General features: G+C 36.4%; 1 protein-coding gene across 1 annotated transcript; it reads right to left on the reverse strand.

Annotated features, from left to right (window-relative positions):
• Positions 1-11,508: 11,508 nt before the first annotated feature.
• LOC145099314 (uncharacterized) lies at positions 11,509-12,831 on the reverse strand. Its single transcript, XM_079036901.1, has one exon. It carries the CDS (start codon positions 12,829-12,831, stop codon positions 11,509-11,511), a length of 1,323 nt encoding a protein of 440 aa, XP_078893027.1.
• Positions 12,832-20,835: the final 8,004 nt, after the last annotated feature.

Here is a 20,835-nt window from a genome sequence, read left to right on the forward strand (position 1 = left end):
TGGGTGTATTAGCGTGACGAACACAAGGAAAAGACACTTCTCGGGTTCCATGTACTGGCTCCCTCTGTCTACCTTGTATCTTTGACTGGAACCGGCGTTGGTTTTCTTCGGGTAGTTACCTAGGGTTCTCTTCTCCTATAGACATATTGAATTTCTACTCCGCCTTACTTCTGAATCTGACTCTGGGTGTCATCACTTCATGATGGATGACTGGAAATCTCGGAAGGTTAGGCGAATTTCTCACCGATGTCCCTAAAAAGATATAGGCACTCGGTGATTTCAATAGTCTCGGCCTAGTTCATTTATTTCCGAACTGGAAATCTTCTCAATGAACCTCTTCTGGGTCTGAATTAACTCTTCTGCCGAGTACTGAACTGGATAGGGTTTTCTACAGGGTTCGTGCGAGAATGGAAATGTCTAAAGAATCCTAAGAGATTATTAACATTTCACTGGGTGATCCATATCGAGTCCTGCTACGATTACATAGGGTATACAAATCATATATAGCTTTGATCCGATAGGCCTTCGAATATGTGATACTACTCCATATCCACATCCCAACGAGGAAAAGGAAGTAGAGCGAAACCACACATTCTGAGCCTATGGGATCCTTATTATACATAACCTTGGGAGTATACCCTCTGTAATTGTAGGTATATCAACAAGGATCTTTTTAGTTCTTCACACAAGGTTATCTATGGATCCTAAAATACCCCTATGGTATTTTAATTTCTTGTTGGTTTCTTATCTTCTGAATATGATTTTCGAATTGATGTGAGTCTTTTAGTATTCCAAATACTCCCATAGTATTTTAAACTTTATGTTTGGCTCTAGCATTCCTAGTTGGTAAGTTTCAAACCTGTTGCAACACCACTATCACTCCTAAGCACACGTTCATCGCATCTCGAATAAATGTAGTCGATCAAGTTACATTTATTCTACCTTACGATTACATAACTGCCCAGGTTTGACGGTAATGCTCAACATCCGAAGACTTTTATTCTTGTTCTTCTTGAGATACTTGTGTTCGAGTGTTTTGATTCTGGATGTTCTTATACTTTGGTAAAATATGGTTATATTTTAAAGTATAATTCTTGGTCAGAGTGTTTTATCCCTATGTATTTATAGGCTGTATATCTTTTATCAATTAATATACTTAGCTCACTATAAACAATGCTCTGATACCAATCTGTCACACCCCAAAACTAGAACGGCGGAAACGTTCTGGGGTGGATGACGTCATGTCAAGTATCACAACATATGCAATATAGTAATCAAAGTACAACAATCATTGCATCAATAGTAATAGTTTTACATGGTTTACATTACACAGAAACATCAAAGTTATACAAGTAATAATATAGGTGCAGCATGGTACTAAATTGTCTTCACCAAAAGCTCCTGGGATGTACCTGTCTATTGGTGACTTGAGAATACAAGTTATTTTGAAAGTGAGTATCAGCATTTTTATAAATGCTGGTGAGTTCGTAAGTATTTAGTGTCATTTGTGTAATGTCAAAATAACTTTATAAAAGTAGTAGTTTAGAATCAACAGTGTATTAGAGTCCTTTCCAGAAAATCGTATATTTTCTTAAATAAAAGTAGTCTTCTACCAAGACCCGACAGAGTTATGTTGTAAAAAGTAATTTTCCCTTAAACACTATCATTACCAAAATAAGGTGTTTGATTTTAAAGAATGTCGGAGAATATCAGGGAAAATAACATATGCCTCAGCAGTGAAGACTGCTGACTAAGGCAAAAGAAATCATAGACTCCAGGAGAGTATCGAATGAGCGACACGCCTGACTCAGCCTAACAAAAGGGAGATACAGACCCCAGACGGTATCAAATGAAAGATACAGCTAGCAAGGTCCAAAACAGTGAATACAGACCCCAGACAGTATCAAATGAAAGATACAGCTAGCAAGGTGCAAAACAGTGACTACACACCCCAGACAATATCAAATGAAAGATACAGCTAGCAAGTAAGAGTATAAAAACATGGAAGAAAACTTTGATGAACACTTCGGAAAACCTTTATACTTTAAGAAAATCATGACTTGCTATTCTTTTGTAAAATAAGTTTGAAAACCTTTAGAAATCCTTTGAAAACCTTTCATAAACAAGTTTTGATTATAACTTTGATAAAACAATATAAGTAAAGAACACCTTTGTTTAAAATGCTGCTGTAACTGAATTTGAAATAAAACATACAGCGCGAGAGACAATTTGAGAAGGGATTTGAAGAAGTAAAAACGTCTTAGAAAGCCATTTACAGAATCATACTTGGTAAAATAGTTGACAGTGTAAGAAATCCTTGTGCATGCGGGTTATCAATCACATGTGATTGATATGATAACTGGCATGTTTAACTTGTATTCCCCCCTAAAAGCATGTAAAAACATTTTAAAGGTTGATTCAGGGGTATGAACTCACCTGTTGTAAGTAGATTAGGTGAAGGTGCCAGTATAGGATGTTAAGTGTCAAGTGAGGACTTGATCACACACGTGAATCCTATTTCACATATAATGATACATTTATCTAACTAGTCATTTAATAACTAATTAAGCAAGTAAGGATGTCTTACGACATAAAAACACTTTGCTACAAGTGCTAGAAGTGTCCCGGGTAACATCTAAGGGTGTGTGTATGGCCTAGATAGGGAGTTTACTCTTAAAGAGTAAACTCTTTATTGAGTTTACGGCCCTAAGACCTTGTCCCCATGAGTTTTCGGCCGTAAACTCATGGATGGTGTGTTCTTTGATGCATTAAGGTCTTATAATACTTGTGGTATTAGGCTAGGTTCAATTCTAGGGCTTATGAAGGGTTTATGGCTTCAAAAATGGGCCATTTAAGGAGTTTACGGCCTAAGACTACTCCTTGAGGAGTTTACGACCATAAACACATGAGTTTATGGTAGTAAGCTCATGTTGGTCCACTTCTTTGGTTGTTTGGTGGTTCTAACTCATGCATGTAAGGTTCTAGTCACTTTTAGGAGCATAGGAAGGTGTTTATGGCACTTAAACACCTTGAAAAGGTGTTTACGGTCTAAGGAGATACTCTTGGGGAGTTTACTACCTTAAACACATGAGTTTACGGCAGTAAAGTCATGTTAGCCCATGAATCATGTTTTTGGTGCATCAAACGAAGGTTTACGAGGCTCTAAGCACTCATGGAAGCTTTTGGAAGTGTTTGAGGGGTAGTTTAACACCTTAAAAGGTGTTTATTGTCCATGAACATGGGTTTACGGTCTAAGAACAACCTTAGACCGTAAACTCATGTTTACTCCCCATTTGGTCCGATTTTGGTGTTCTAAGTCCTTTCAGGTAAGCCTCTAAGTCATTGCTAAGCATGAGAAGTGGTTTGGAAGGGTTTTTTTAGCATTAAAACCCACATTCAAGGGGTTTACGGTTTTGGGATGCTCCCAAGACTGTAAACTCATGTTCTTGGGGTTTTTGAATGTTTAAACCACGAATTTGAAGGATAGATGAGATGAATATCAAGCTAGGGAGGTTAACTTACCGATTTGAAGCTCGAAGAGGCGATTTTTGACCAAAACCCGTTTGTAGAGAGAGAAAGTAGAGAGAGAGAGAGAGAGTCTAAGGTGGGGAAAAAGGTGGGAGTGAAACCCACTCCTCCCTTATATAGGGAGGAGCTTATGGCCTGGCTGGGTTTCTCCTGACACCAACCGCGAACGGGTTTTTCACGTCTACTGTTAAACACGACAACATTTTAAAATTATTCCACCTTAATTTTTGTTCACTTTACGAATATTATTTAAAATATTCCAACGGGTTTAATTCCGGTCAAAATTATTTTCGGGATGAATTTGGCTAATTTTTTTTGACGTAACTAATTTCGACGTTAATTTCGACGTTAACTTCGACGTTAAAGCTAACGGAAATTTTTGGGTTGTCACATTGTACGTTGGGCATACAAGGAGTTCCTGCAACCCTAATTTTGAGTAATTGTACCCTGTTTAAGCATATTAAGTCTTTAGGGTTCGCTTCTTTACCTGCCCCCAAACACCCTAAAACCCTAAATCGACCCTTTAGCCTCTTTGTGGTGTTCTTGAGCTATTAAGCAAACTTTGGTGCTCATTTTTGCCTTTGTGGAGGAAGAAGAGAAGCTTAAAGTTGTCTTGCTTGGTGAGAAGGTTTTGGATACAAAATCATCATCTTTTGGGCAAGATTTTTGAGGTATCAACTAGATACCTCAGTAAGCTTGCCCAAAAGATGATGATTCAGGATCAAAAAACTTCTCACGAAGGAAGACTACTTCAAGCTTCTCTACGTCCTCCACAAAGGCAAAATTGGGAACCAAAGTTTGCTTAATAGCTCAAGAACACCACAAAGAGGCTAAAGGGTCGATTTTGGGTTTTAGGGGGGTTTAGGGGCTGGTGATGAGGCCATCCCTAAAGACTTAAGATCCTTAAATTGTTGGGTCAAAACCCCAATTACGATTTGATGAATAAAATGCGGAAAATAAGAACGAACACAATTATAAAGATATGTCGAATGATCAATCGATTTTTTCAAGAACAAATGGATAAATAGCCCTATAAGAATAGACTAAAGAATCTACACTACCTAATAAACTTCATTATGTTTGGCGGCTACATTTTGCCTCACTCTTAACCCTAATTATGGATAATACATGACAATATGTAGGGAATAAGACAATTCTTTGGCTTTTAACCTACACTTCATCAAGGAGGCCCATTGCCATAATTCATGGAGTACTTTGAACCCTAAATTCTCCCCCTCAAAGTATGGAATGGATGACAAGGCTACAACTTCCTAAACAAGCATCTAGCAAAAAAGAAAAGATCTCGCGACAAGGAATATCAAAAGCGATCCACGAATCTTGATTCTTCAATAACCTTCAAAAACGGATTCTAGGATATATAAACCAAGCACTGAAGTAATGTTTTTAAACTTCATTTTCTGATGTAATCCCAAAGATCTTCAAGAAAGCCTAACCCGCCATAAAAACCCATTTTGGAATTAATAAACAAAATCACTTCTTGTATTTGAAGAACTCCCCCTCCAAGTCATAATGATCTTCAAATAAGCTGATGATATAAGCCACTAAAAAATATCATGTAACAACGCACATATAAGATTCGTAAGGCCACTTGATCGACAAAATAGTAGAAGTCGGAGATCTATCAAGGATTTAGACGAGCTCGATGAAGAACTTCTTCTGTAAAAGCTACTTCTCTATAAAAGCTTTAGATGAGCTCAATGAAGAACTTCTTCTGTAAAAGCTGCCTTCATATTATTACAAAAAGCTTCATAAAAAATCTTCAAATTTGCAAACTCACAATCGAATTTCAAATGGCCATATCAAATTCCCCCTATTTATAATAAAAAACATGATTATAAAACGTTCAAATGATCATGAGAATGATCTTGAATGGATAAACAAATACTATGCTCCCCCAAGAAAAAATGATATAAACAATGAAGTTTAAAATCCAAAATATTTGGAAAAAATTGACGATGTCGAGAAAAACAACTTTCCGAACTTCCAAGATTTGTTGGAATCTCATATGTACCGTTCACGAAAAAAATATGTGCATTAAAAACCCAAGTATGTTCATCAACGCTTAAATTTGCAAACAATTCTAAATATTGGGCATAAACTGTCACATTGTTGAAAGTTAGGGGACTAATTAGTAATTCAGCATCATTTTCCATTTGATTTGCAGAAAATTTGGAAATGGAACATAAACTATCAAATCGCTAAAGTTGCAGGGACCAAAAACATAAATTAAAGTCATCTTTCCCATTTGCCCTTGATAAAAGAACATAGACTCACAACAGGTAATGAAAACACGAACTCGACTATCAAGAGAATTAAATCGATTGAAAGAGTTTGTAATCGAAACTATGAAAAACACAAACTTAATTATGAATCGATTAAAATACGAGAACATTTAATTGTCAAACAGATGAACGCATCATTTGAATAAAGAATTTGATTTGTGAATCCAGACTTTGCGATACTGATACCGATATAATTTCTAGATGGTGAACACTGGACGAAAAATTAGGCTTATTGAGAGAAAAGAATGAATAGTAAAGAATCAGATCTAAGGCCCAAAACTAATGAATTTGATTCACGAAGCAAACTATTAATTTTGGACAAGAAATGATCAGATGCAACTATGAGAATAAATAGACAACACGAGAAAATAATCCCAGATGAATAGAGAAGTACACCTTAAGTCTTCATGAACAGTAGATCAAACAAAAACACTTGATTCCAAACCGCCAAAACACCAAAAATCTTCAATAACTTGTGCAGAAAATCATCAAATCAAGAACCGATACTTCAAAATTCAATAGATTTTCAAAGACCCACTGTAACATACACGTTTTGAAATCGTGTTTTAAGTAAATAATATTATGAAATATTATGTGAATTTGAATGTCGAGTTCTAACAGATAGTTTTTACTAGAATTGAAGTAAAACTATGCTTAGAATCATTCAGAAAGTATTGATTGAATGTTGTAGATAATATCATTAGAAACATTTAGGCGAAAACCTCTTCGAAATCCAAGTTATAACGAAGAAGTTATGACCAATCGAAGATCCGCAACAAAACCGGCACGACGCCGAATGACGTAAAAAGTGAGTTTTTGATAAACTACTTTTTAGCCTTAGTAATCTAAATGAAAGTCTTAGTATTCGTTAAACCGAGAAGTTCGATAAAAAGAACGCCAAAATCTGACTTCGTATGAGGAAGTTATGATTTTTCTAAGTTTCAGCTTAGCAGTAGACAGCTAAAAACTCAAATTTTAGATCGAGTGATTTTTAGCCGACACAAGCTAAACAAGAATTGAAGTTCTCGTCATTAGTAGTACAACGGCAAAAAGTCTGACAAAAACGGATGTCGGATGAAGAAGTTATGAATTTTTAACGAATTTTCCTGTCCTGGTCTGTTTAAAATAATAATATTAAAAATAAATTCAAAATTAGCCGACAAAGTTTAAACGAAAGTTGTAGAGAATAATTTTACCTACGCGTGCATATAAAGAACATTAAAAACGGAGTCCGTATGAGAAAGTTATGGATTTTACAAGATTGGGCACAATTTTCGAGAAATTTCGCATGATTAGTGCCAGCCACGTCATCCCTCGCATGCAGCCTCCACGTGTCACCTCCTGATAGGACCGAGGTTTTGCTGTGTCGCCTTCTGATTGGACCAAGTCCGTGGTCCAATAAGCCTCGGACACCTTCGCATGAGACACACTGCATACACTCCTCGGATGACCCTCGGACCTTTGTGGAGCCTGCCCATTGGACCGAAGTTGGGTCAAATCTGAAGCTGCCATTTGCGAGCCAGCTGTTCCGACCCTCGCATCCGAGCCTCACCCTTCTGCCGCGTGTCCGAGCTTCGCTGCAACCTGGCCCTTCCCTCTTGCTTCGGATCCGAGGCTCGCACCTATATAAGGGGTGCGAGACCTCCCAGGTAAATGTTAGAAAATTGCCACTTTTTACCCCTAAACTTATATTTCTTCTACTTCCACTTCCCCCGAAGCCCCAGTTTTATGTTTAACACCTGAAACACACCCCAAAGTGCCCGAGAAGCCCGGAAAATTTATCTTTTCGGTTTTGAAGCTCTACCTTCGCAGAGCCCGGTTATCAAGAAAACTCCCGGTTTTCAACGAAGAAAGTTATATTTAGAGCCGAAGTGCTACCCAAATTAATATTTTAGCCCTCGGTTATTTCACTGTGAGTTTAATATATAGGAACAATTGTATGTTATGTGTTATATGTGCTATGTGCTTTTCAGTGTTATTATTCTGGTTTATTTTTCCCATGTTATTTTTATTCACTATTTTTAGTAGCAAAGAAATACCTTTGACCATGTGATCAGTGAAAGGACTTAGATTCACGTTGGTACTGGTATGTAGCCTCTAGCCATGTAGAACATGTCTCCGTAAGAGAATGATTTCTATTCTATAGTATTGGCAGAAGGTTAGATAGGGCTATAAGCCCGAAATCTACCAAAATGTTAATCCGAAGTTGTATGTCTTCTGTGCCATTTGGGCCAAAGCTTTATTGATGTATATCAAGTATGAAAATTGTTATGTCACATTGATTGCATATCTTTTAATCAAATCAATGATTGATATGAAAAGTTTGACACATGATTCACATATGCCCTTGTTGTTCCTTGTTCCTCTTTGCTTCTGCCATATTGAGGTATATATATGGCATAACGTTATCTTGTATCTATTATTGAACTCACTAAGCGTCACCGCTTACCCTCTCAATGTTTAACAAATTGCAGGAGATAAGCATCCAGTATAGTTATATACTGGTAGAAGATTTGTCAATAGTTTGAAACTATTGTATTGATAGAAGCTTATGAATAGTTTGAAACTATTGTATTTTGCACTCCCATATGTATAAAACTATAGAATCCTTGGATGTTATGTAATATATCACACTTTAAAATAGTCGGTTTGTATCCACTAGTTTGTAACCTCTTTATCAATGTAAAATATTGTTTTTCTAAATATGCAAGTAGCATGTTTTGGAGTAACTATATTGTCAAGTATAAAAGTTTGGGTCTTTCATAAATACGAAAGTGAGGGACTTTCACTCACTCTGATACCACTTGTTATAATAAATAAGAGTTGTTCGAGAGATGCTAAATAGAAAAGTAAATCAAACAATAAATGCAAAGATCAAAGTTGTGTCGAATGATTAAAAACCAATGCGTTAGAAGAGATCGATGAAGAACTTCTACTATAAAATCAAGTAGGGCAAAATACAATCGATACCCTAATACGGTGCATGCATGCACTATATATAGTCTAACCCTACAAACATTAAAGACGGGGTGGACAGGCCCAACCCATTACAAAATGGACTACTATAGAACAAAACATTATTGACAGAACACAATATATCCCAATAATCTCCCCCTTTGTGTCAATAAGGAAGGCAAATTCTTCAATTATGTTGGTGTTTCTAAACAACGAAAAGCTTCAGCATTATCCCTAGAAGAGGTTTGTGAACCAAGTTGTACCAGTTGATCATATATGCAAAACATTTCTTACTTGCAACATCATTCGCTTTTGATTTCTCGATCATCTCCAAAGCTCTAATTGAAACATTCACAAGGGAGCATGCCACACATCTTGATGCATCTACAAAAGCCGTGGAAAACGCTGAACAAGGTAATTATGAACCTTGGTACAACACTCTCCACTGAGAAAGAAGCTCTTTCCAAGGCTCTCTTTGGCATCCAGGCTGATAATGCAGAGATACAAACGTTGATCACTTCTAAGATTGAAAACCTTCAAGTAGATCTTGCTACTGAGAATGCTCTCATGGATAAGTTTGCCATCAAAACAGAAAAGGCGAAAGTTTTTTTGCCTATCTCTTTTGTGCCAACAAAGACCTGAAGTCCGGAAAAGCTATAATCAAGAGCTGTGTTGTTGATGTCAATCCTCACATGCATAGTCTCATCGAGACTCATGATTTTCTTCTCACCGTCTCTGTTCGTCAGCATCTTGCTGAGATATTGAACCCCATCTTCTCCATTCTTGACCGAATTGAGGGTGTTTCAGAATCTTCTATTCCAAAACAAGGGGGTGAACCGGGGAAAAATTCTGGTGGTGGCAAAGCAACTAATGGTGGTGATCATCACGAACAAAAACCAAAGTCTAATGATCCGAAGGATAATGTAGCTTCGACATAAAGAGGAAAAGAGAAATTGTTTAATGATGATGATGAGGAAAAAGAAGACGAAAATGAAAAGTTAAAGCGTAAAACTCGTGATGCTGAAATTGATGAAAATCTGTGACTTGCTACGGAGGTTGAAGAACGAGATAAGGCAGTTCATGAAGCCGAGGAAACTTTGGAGTTTTAGAAAACTCTTTTTCCTTTATGTTTAATGGAATGCACCTTGAATGAAGCCATTGATAACCCGAATGTTTATTGGCTAGAAACTGTTCGATCGTTTGAATTGGAGAACTCACTTGATTCGCAACTTTATCTTCCAATTACTCCAAAGGCCTTTTAGTTTCGTTGCTTTGACAGGATTGCGAATGTTTCTCTTTGTAAAAATGATGCTGATTAGATGTTGTTCTCGTTTTACACATGAAGCCACAGTACGAAACATCGATTTCAAAGAAAATAACTGTTGTGAAGGTTTATGGCCCCATTGAAACTGAAAGCTTCCTGAATGCTTGTTTCAAGGTTGCACGAGGAGCTGCGTGTTTAGTGTTTGAATTTACACTCGCTGATTTGCCGCATTTGAACCCATTTGATTAGGATTCTCTGCTTCTTCTCTTTCTAAAGGATCAAAACAAATTTGAACCACTTTTGGCGCATCTTAAAAGGTTGTTTGTTTGTTACATCCAATAAATTGGCAAAATGGATGTAGAGATTGCAACAGTGCTCCGAATGAAACCCATTGTCAAACCCAAAGAAGCTTCGTATGATGTCTACAAGGTGAAGCTCAGAAAGATTTATGAAGATGATTGGAGTTTGGTTTTTCAACAGAGTTCCAAAGATGGATCAAATTCTCAAAGGTGTTTCATCTCTCTTACAGATAAGCATCTTTACTCCATTTCTTGTTTGAACTACGTTTTCGAGATGATCGAGAAATCAAAAGCGAACGATGTTGCAAGTAAGCAATGTTTCGCAAATATGATCAATTGGAACATCTTGCTTCGCAAAACTCTACTGGGGATAATGCTAAAGCTTTTTGTTGTTCAAAAATGACAACATAATTGAAGAATCTGCCTTCCTTATTTACACAAAGAGGGAGATTGTCGGGATATTTTGTTTTGTGTCAATAATGTTTTGTTCTATAATAGCTGTAGTGGGTTGGTCCTATCCACCCGATCTTTAATGTTTGTAGGGTAGAGTATATATAGTGCATGCATGCACCATTGCACCGTATTACGGTATCGATTGTATTTTTCCCTACTTGCCTTTACAGTAGAAGTTCTTCATCGAGCTCTTTTAAGGCATTGTTTTTAATCATTCGACACAACTTTGATCTTTGCATTCATTGCTTGATTTACTTTTCTGTTTAGTATCTATTGATTAAATCTTAGTTAATCTAACATAAATATGATACAATTATGCAAAATTAGGGTTGCAAGAACTTCTCATACGCCTAGCATACGAGGCTGAGGCTTCACGATCCTTCCTCATCGGTATGCTAAGCGTGCACCATTTGTACGCCCATCGTGTTTCCCTTCGCACCAGTACACCCACGTACTCCCTTTGTATGCCCCACGTACTAGAGTTTCCTTTTAAACCCTAAAATACTCTGAAGGCCATAACTTCTTTATTATAAATCCGATACTAACGACACATATATCCATGAAATGGTAATGAGAATATCTACGCTTTTATGAACTCATACTCATCATAAAATTTCTCAAACAAAAATCCAATATCCATAAAAATCCGTGCTTCCATTTTACCAAACCTATTAGCTCCGAAACCCAAACCGAACACCCGAATCATCTACATCACGACACCCACACCCAAATGGGTAACCATTCGGGACAGGGCCTTACAGGTACCATTAGGATGACTAACAAGAAGATCCAATTTAGATTCATCCACAGTGTAATGAAGAAGGGATTTAGAAGCAATCATATGTTGATTGGCTCCTGAATCAACAATCCACTTATGACACTTAACAGAATAACTAAAATCTTGAAACAAGCAAGTACCTTCCATATTAGCACTAGCAGATGCTTCCTCGTTATTTTGCTTATCATTGATAAATTGTAAAAACTTGATGTATTGATCCTTAGTAAGCCGATGAAACTCAGAATCTCTGACAGACTCGGATAAAAATGGAAGTCTTAGAACTCCCAGAAGAAGTGGTAGCAGAATTAACAAAATATTTTTGTTTAAGTTATTATGATTATTAGATTCACCTCTTGGCTTGAAATCCTTTGGATAGCCTAGTAACTTGTGACATTTTTCTATTAAATGACCTTTAATACCAAAATTCTTGCACTGAACAATTTGATTTTTATTCTTATTAGAATTATTTGAGTTAAATCTATTTTTAAACCTACTACTAAAGGCAGTAGACTGAGATTTAGATGAAGGTTGAGAAGACTGAAGCGAAGACAAATAATTGTTTCTTTGAAGAGACTCCTCCTTAGACAACATTGAAAAAGTAGTTTTGACATTAGGTAATGGTTCCATGAGTAAAATATGGTTCTTGACTTGATTATAAGAATCAACAAGACCACTAAGAAACTGCATAATTTTCATGATATTAGAGTAATATTTGAGTTTAATAGAATCCTCACACGTACATTCATTTAAACTAGTAAGACCATCAAATTCCTTCAATAGAGAATCAAGCTTATTAAAGTAATATGACAATGAAATTCCACTTTGTTTAAAAGAATTAATCTGTTGGTGAATATTGAAAACAACAGATCCTTTAGATTTGTTATAAGTTTCAAAAATATTTTTCCAGATATCCTTAGCTACATTCCAATAAGCATGACTATGATAAATGGAACCATAAATAGAAGATAGAAGCCAAGAACAGACAACAACATTAGTCCTATCCCATTTAGAATTTTTAATTTCATCAACATCATTCTTTTTTAAAGTTCCATCAACAAATCCTAGTTTATTTCTAGCCCTAAGAGATCTAGACATAGAACTCCTCCACAGCGTAAAGTTTTCATTACCGGATAATTTCGTTGTAACAATAGTTGTATCAACATTATCAGAAGGATGGACGTAGAGAGGATCGTCAAGGTTAGTTTGATCATCCTTTCCGCTTCCACCAGGAGTTTCATTAGGACCATCCATGAGAACAGGTTAAGAACAAACAGCAACCAAGAATTGCAACTAACAGGCATACATAACAACAAAAATAGATAACATGCAAGAAAGGCACCAAAACAATTAGACACCTGTATTGACTTTAAGTCAAGATAGTCACCATATTTCTTAGGGCCCAGGACAATCAATACAGAGTCAAAGAAAACCAATTAGCAACAGATATAGAGAAAAGAAAATAATAACTAGTGTACTTAAGACAATGAGGATCTCCCAATACAATATCAGAAAGAGATGAAAAGGAACAACAAACCCTCACCGAGCCGACGAGTAAACACGACGAAGAGTCGACTCTCATTGTCCGTTCCCTACTAGGGTTTATCGTTGATAAAATCCGACCCTACAGAGTTATTTCAGAAAAGGAGATTGATCTATTGAAACCCAGTCGACGAGATTATACCACACATTATATACACCACAAGCAGCAGTCGATCTCACTACAAGAACATAAAAGAACTCGCAGTACCAGGATCTTAACTAAAGAACTCGGATATCCGTTTCTATTAGGAAGAAAGAAGCGGAAACCCTAGGTTGAAATGAATAGCCAAAATATTGACAGTTTATGTAACTACCTTAGAGATTTTAAAGAGAAACTCTAGATCGAATGTAAATTGTGACAAAATGATTGAAAACAAGCAAGGAGTTAGAAAAAACCTTTTTACAACGACGATCAGAGAGAAAAACCACCAACGAACGTCGTAGAAGAAGAATCATAGCCTAAAAGCTCTGATACCATGTGAAGAAAGTAAAAATACCAAAGACTCCCAACTTGAATAATTTATTCACTATAAACCAGTTCGATTATACATCAACATACAAGGGAAAAATCTCACTACATTCACACTCATGCTCATATGGTTACAAAAAACATAACTTTTTACAAGAACAACCTCAAAAATCTGTATAACCCTAATATGAACAAACCCTAATGAATGAGAGAGTTCTAACTAAGAGATGAAAAATGAGAGTGATCTAAAATGAGCTTGATTTACACAAATAAATACAAAGGGTAAACTAATCAGTAAATGCTCCATGGAGCAAGCCACAATCCACGATAAAACCCGACAACATACATAAGTTCACAATATATTTAGTAAAAAGAAGAAACATAATAAAGTTACCCAACATGAAGTAATGTTAAGTTTGACTATAAAAGTGTGATGCATTTCAACATAAACCTTCTTATTCAAATTTGTGAAAGTAGAAGACCTCACTAGTTCCATGAAATGAAGTAAAATTCATCAAAATTATAACCAAACTCCCTTCAATATTGAAATATTTCTTTGAATTCCCCACAATTATAAATCTCCCTTCAAGATAGAAAACCTATCAATATTAGTTATCCATAATATCATATTAACATTAATAAGGATAAAATTTCTCGAACAATTAGGCTCATAATCACTATCAGTATCATCCAAATATTTCCTAATTTATTAAACTAAAAATACTTCAAAATAAAGCTACTAAAACCTTTTATTAATTTCTCTTTGAAGAATAATTTTAAAAAAATGGAGATAATCCAAAAGTTATTTTCCTCTTTATGATTTTTTTGTAACACCCAGTTTCCAAAACGGAAGGGTTTAGAGCATTAAGAAGTCAAATGCATAGTTTTTGGGTAAAACTAGGTTTCACAACGTGGCTATAGGGAGGTCACGATGTCACAAGTGAATAAATAAATAAAATCAAATCCAACTGATCTCATGACCTGAGACATAGGGTGTCACGACGTGAGAGTCGTTGCAGCCCAATCCCACAAAATTTTAGGATTCTCTCCATATTTAAGAAACTTATCTCATCACCTAGGGTAATTTCATTGTAACAATAGTCGTAATAGCATTATCAGAAGGATGGACGTAGAGAGGATCATCAAAGTTTGTTTAATCATCCTTTCCACTTCCACCAGGATTTTCGTTAGGACCAGCCATGAGAATAGATTAAGAACAAACAACAGCCAAGAATGGAAACCAACAAGCAGACATAACAACAAAAACAGATAACGGGCAACAAAGGAATCAAAACAATTAGACACCTGTGTAGACTTGATCGAGAAAATACTAGAAGTCGGAGATATATCAAGGCTTTAGACAAGCTCGATGAAGAACTTCTTCTGTAAAAGCTACTTCTTTGTAAAAGATTTAGATAAGCTCGATGAAGAACTTCTTCTGTAAAAGCTACCATCATATTATTACCACAAGCTTCATCAAAAATTTAATATTCGTAAGACCACTTGATTTAGAAAATGCTAGAAGTCGGAGATATATCAAGGCTTTAGACGAGCTTGATGAAGAACTTCTTCTGTAAAAGCTACTTCTCTGTAAAAGATTTAGATGAGCTCGATGAAGAACTTATTTTGTAAAAGCTACCTTCATATTATTACCATAATCTTCAGAAAAAATCTTCAAATTTGAAAACTCGCAATCCAATTTCGAATGGCCATATCAAATTCTCCCCCTATTTATAATCAAAATCGTAATTATAAAACCTTCAAATGGTCATGAGAATGATGTTAAATGGATAAACAAATACTATGCACCCCCAAGAAAAAAGGATATAAACAATCATGTTTAAAATCCGAAATCCTAGGGTATTTTCTTCAGCCTACACTCCATTCAAACGAAACCCTACCCCATCCATGAGTTCTTTAGTTTTTGAAGGTGTTTTAGTGACTAGAAGAAGAAGAGATTATCTTTAGGGCATAGATCGAGCTTTCAAGCTTCATTAGCATTTTCTAGCAACCTCTCTAGACCCTTGTGAGTATTTAAGCTTCATGCTTTGTGGATCCTTGTTTTTTGATCTAGAGTTTTATGCATTATGGTTCATGATTAGATGTGTTAGAGTGTTGGGACTCCATGAAGTTGGAAACTTTATTGTTCCTTAGAGTCCCTTGGTGACTATATGTGGTAAATCTGAAGTTTGGGTGATGTTTGTGTTCATAAATACCCTAATTTGAGCTCAAGTCTTGCATTGGACATGCCAGACCTTAAAACTTCGATTTTTATGGTTTTTAGGATATTAGGAAGTCTTATAGAGGCATAATGGATTTAGGAGTTTAATTCATCATGATGTCATTAGGACAGTTCTCACGAAGTGAGACTATGCCTTTCACGCCGTGAGGATCGAAGGCGCATGAATATTTTGTCTTTTAGTGGGTCACGACGTAACCAATAGATTGTCATGTTGTGAGGGATAGTTGACTTGTTGACTGTTGGCTGTTGATTTTTTTACGAGTTTGACTTTAAGTTAAACTTGAAGCATTTGGGTTGTTGATTAAGATTCTTCCATGTTTTGGTGCTAGAGTGCTCGAGGATGCAAGCAGCATAGAAAGAGGATCGTATTGTAGTGTTTCTGGATTCTTCGATTTAGTTGAGTTTTCCACACTATATCCTTGTGTAAAGAATGTTATTGCACTGTAGCGAGATGTTAGATATATTCATATCCTTGTGTGTTAGGATGCATCAGTAGTGTTATATTGGTTAGAGTACCAGTATGTTGGTTATCGTCTAGTGGAATTCATTCTGCCATGTAGGATAGCTTAGAACTCTTATTCTAGGCTTTTTTTTCCTACTCCTTGTTTGGTTGTAGCTCTATAGTAGGATCACTAGTTTGGGTGTCTGTCTCATCTTTGGTTACTTATGGCTATGCATTCCATGGAGATTTGTTGGTAGTAGAACAATGTGATGTAAGGGGTCCAATAGGCGGTAGCGAGCTGTATGATAGGTAGGTGCATGTATTTATGTGTCTACTTGATTTCTTGATTGTTTATATGTCGACATGGCAATTGGGTTGAGGCAACAGGCTAACAAAAACGAGGGAGTGGTTGGGTTGAGGCAACAAGTCAACAAACCCAGTATACGTGTTGTATATATGGTTTTTTATATGGGGTATTTCGGGGGAACTAAATAAGCTTTGTGCTTACCCACCTGTTATTGTTTTACAAGTATCGTCGATTATCGGTTGAAGGTCAAAGTGTGACTCTACACATTCATCATTAGAAATGTAAATTATGTGTTTACCATAATACATTGATTTTAAAACAATATACCTTGAATAAATGTTTTTTTTAACTTGTATTCTAAAAATGAGTAGTTTTACCTGTAGCACTCGTCACTGTTTAACTATTCTAAAAGGAATATACATGCTCAGAATAATTAAATTATTTAGAGAATATGAATCATTGGGGTTTTAAATAAATAAATACATATATTTATAAGATTGTTTCCATCTAATTATCAAGTAATTAATTGAATAAATAACTAAGTTTTATAAATGATAATAATGATAATAATAATAATAATAATAATAATAATAATAATAATAATAATAATAATAATTATTATTATTATTATTATTATTATTATTATTATTATTAATTGAATCATTATGGAATGAAAGGACTAAAAGTGCATTTCACGAAATCCATTTGTAACACCCGGATCCTGAGGTAATTCAAATTCAAATTTTTCGCATTTTAAGGTCTGGCACAACGTGAGGGAAGCACCACGACTTGGCAAATCAAGAATCATCGCGGGTGCATTTTAAGTCGTCAGGGCATGGCAGCTGACATGACAAAACCCTATTTCCAGGTTTTGCTCCATATTTAAAGGAATGCGGATGCTAGGGTTTGCTCACTCTCAGCCTCCACTACCCTTTTTGAGATCTAAGAAAACACTAATCACATCCTCCTTTGTTTAAGCCTTGTTTTGGTGTTTCTTGAAGCCATTAAAGGAAGAAAGAAGAAGAAGAAGTGATCTGAGATCCAGCAAGCAAGACCTCCTCCTTTGTGTTAGCGTTCTTACAGACCATTGTAGGTGTCCAATACTCGATTTTTATCATGATAGGTTGGCAGATCTTGTGTTTTGTCCCGTAATTTTCATGCTCTTGATTGTTGGAGTAGTGAGAGCCCATAAAGTGTGCAACTTTATGAATCTCCAGACCATTTAAAGTGTTTGGTATTTTGGATCGGGATTTTTAGTATGTTTTGGTAGCATGCATGGATTTTTGGTCAAAAACCCTCATTTTGACCTAATAAGAGCCCAAGACATGTATTGGATATGAATGTCTGGAAAGTAAGGATTTTTATGTTTTTTTAATGATGTTAAAAACATTTCTAGAAATGTTTAACTAGAAGTCTTCAAGATTAAGTGTTTATTCAATTAAGCGAAGTAGTGTTTTGCCCTTTTTAGACATAGGAGTGAAACCATTACCTCTTGAAGAGTCTAAAGGGATAAGATTGGAAACTTTATCCACATAGACCATAGTATGGACTAGATCACAGCTTTGGAGCCCTTAGAATGGAAGATAGATGGCTAAACCTATTAAGTTGTTAGGAACCCAGTACACATGACATAGCCTACATCTCCATGGAGTTTAAAACTAGCTAAGACTCGTCTCCTTTTCATTTAGTAGCCATGGCGTGGCCAAGAATGGCCATGACATGTCCACCAGTTAGTGTGAATTTTGACTTTGACCATTGACCATTGACTTTGACCAAGTTTGACTTTAGGTCATTTGGAATATTTTTGAGTAGGAGATTGAAGCTTGGTCCATGGGTGTTATATAGGTGGCCCGTAGACCGAGTGGTTGGGGAAACATTCGGTTATGTTATCTTTCTGTCATAAAGGTGAGTTTTATCACTGTACTCGTAGGTCAAAGGCACCAATGCCAGCAAACTAGGTTATGTATCATAGTATATGGGATGTGTACTATGCTATAGTGATTTCCAGATATGTATGTTTATTTGTTTAGTCATATGATTTGTTTGTTACATATGTCAACATACTACGGTATGGGTTGAGGCTTTACTACTATGTCTGTAAGACAAAAGACCAAGGCATTCTAGTTTGATCACTGATTGGTCCGAGGCAATCAAGTCTGATGATTGTGGACCTGGGGTAATCCAACCTGATGGTTGTGGACCCAAGGGTAATCCAGTCAAATGACTGTGGACCCAACATGTATGTTTGTATATGTTCTATTGTGTGGGGTATTTTGGGGGATCTCACTAATCTTTGGCTTATAGTTTAAGTGTTATCTTTCGGAAACTTCGGAGAATCAGGGCATGACGAAGGTGTTATTGTACACATCCTTCAGTGATACGTAGTGGAGATTTTATGATACTCTGATTTTGGGATACTTGTATTTTGATATTTGGTTTTTATGACTAGTGTTTGATTAAACAATGGTTTTTACTTAAGTTGAAAAAAAATTGTGCTTTTTGGGATGTTACACGTTGGTATCAGAGCCCTGGTTTGAGCGAATTGGTTGAGCATTCATGTGAATCTGGAATGAAACTAAGGATATGTAAAAGTATTCAAAATTGTTTTTAAAATTGTTTTGAAAATTGTTTTCAAGGCTAACCAAAGAAGGATGATATGTGTACGATCTGTGGGAGCAAGAATGTATATCCCAAGATGCACACACTATTATTTTCATATGATGATTATCATAGAATTGCATTATAGTAGTAGTTTAGGGATATTTAGGAATTACATGATAGAATTGTCTGATGTATGATGCATGATAGCCTAGAATAACTTCTTTTATGTTAGATGGAATTAAATTCATTACTGTACTTGTTTATTGTGTGCATCATAGTTATATAAAATAAAGATTTTATATCCTAAGAATGTTTGATTTAGTCTTATTTTTTTTGTTCCTTATCTGGTTGTGGGCTTTGGGTAGAATCAAGTATTTGATTTTCTATATAATCCATCGTTATGTATGATTATCACGTACGAGTGGTTACAACGTTGGTGGAAGTTCCACGAGTAAGTGTGGTTGAAGCAGACTAGCTTAAGGAGTGATTAACTACTCGAGAGAGAGTGAGTATAGGATGCATGCATATCCTAGTTGTTGTGCTTTATGATCGGGTGGTTTTTGACGACCCATTGAGACAAATACGGGAATGTATGGAAGGTAGTATGGGCTCGAGTAACTCAAAGCATAGGACCGATACGCATAGCAAAGAAGTCACGAACCAAGAGGGTGTAGCCTTTCTATAATGATGGTAATAGTATGAATTGTGGCATTTCTGATATATTTTTGATTTAGTTTCATTAAGGGGTACACAAGAGGTTCTGGACCAGGAGTTGGCTTCCCAGAGAGGCCAGGATTGTTGGATGATCACATTCATAAGTTGATCGCCACTAAGGTGGTTGCTGCTGTACGAGGTGCGATCCAAAAGGTTTCTAGGTCTAGCAGTACCACAATGATTGAGTTGTTCGATGTGTGGTATGCTACTGTGTCTGAGGCTGCTATTGTTGCTGCTATGGCAGTTGTTTCTGCTATAGGGGTTCAAGGGAGAGGTTCATGCAAGTATCGAGACTTTAGCAACACGAAGCCCCTAGAGTTCGACGGGGTAAAGGACCCGATCATGTCCATGATATGGATTTCTGATGTGGAGGGATATTTCTTCACATGTTCCTGTCCGAAGGATTGGAAGTTTAGTTGTGCCATGAAACTTCTTCTTCTGGGCACGAAGGACTGATAGAACCAGGTGACCGATTCCTATACTCCTAAGTAGAGGATTGTTTTTACCTGCGAGCATTTCTCAAAGATGTTTTGCGAAAAGTATGTTCCTTTGGTGAAGAGAGAGAGAGAGAGAGAGAGAGAGAGAGAGAGATGTTGGCCCTAGAGTATCTGTCATTGAGGCAGATGAGAGAGTCAGAGATGGAGATCACTAAGATGTTTACTAAGAGGGCTCTTTTCTGTCCTGATTATTATGCCTCGGAGCAGGCCCAGGTCGTACGATACTTGATCATGCTCAAGACTGAGATTCGAAAGTTTGTGTCTACGTAACGATACAGTACCCTCTTCGACTTACATGATGTCGTGCGGAGGGAGGAGATTGAGATTGAGACTCAGACAAGGGAGGAGAGACAGGCTCTAGTTTAGCCATAGCCCACCGCAAAGAGGTTCACGACAGTTGATTCCCGATCTGGGAGGACATAGGGGCCACACTTATCGCAAGTC

Source organism: Lactuca serriola, chromosome 4 (assembly GCF_051521515.1).
Source record: "Lactuca serriola cultivar US96UC23 chromosome 4, Lser_US96UC23_V15, whole genome shotgun sequence".
NCBI classification, from domain to species: Eukaryota; Viridiplantae; Streptophyta; class Magnoliopsida; order Asterales; family Asteraceae; genus Lactuca; species Lactuca serriola.

Bases quoted from the DNA above. Each gene is read 5' to 3' on its own strand.
- LOC145099314 (XM_079036901.1), bottom strand. From the start codon at position 12,831: ATGGATGGTCCTAATGAAACTCCTGGTGGAAGCGGAAAGGATGATCAA.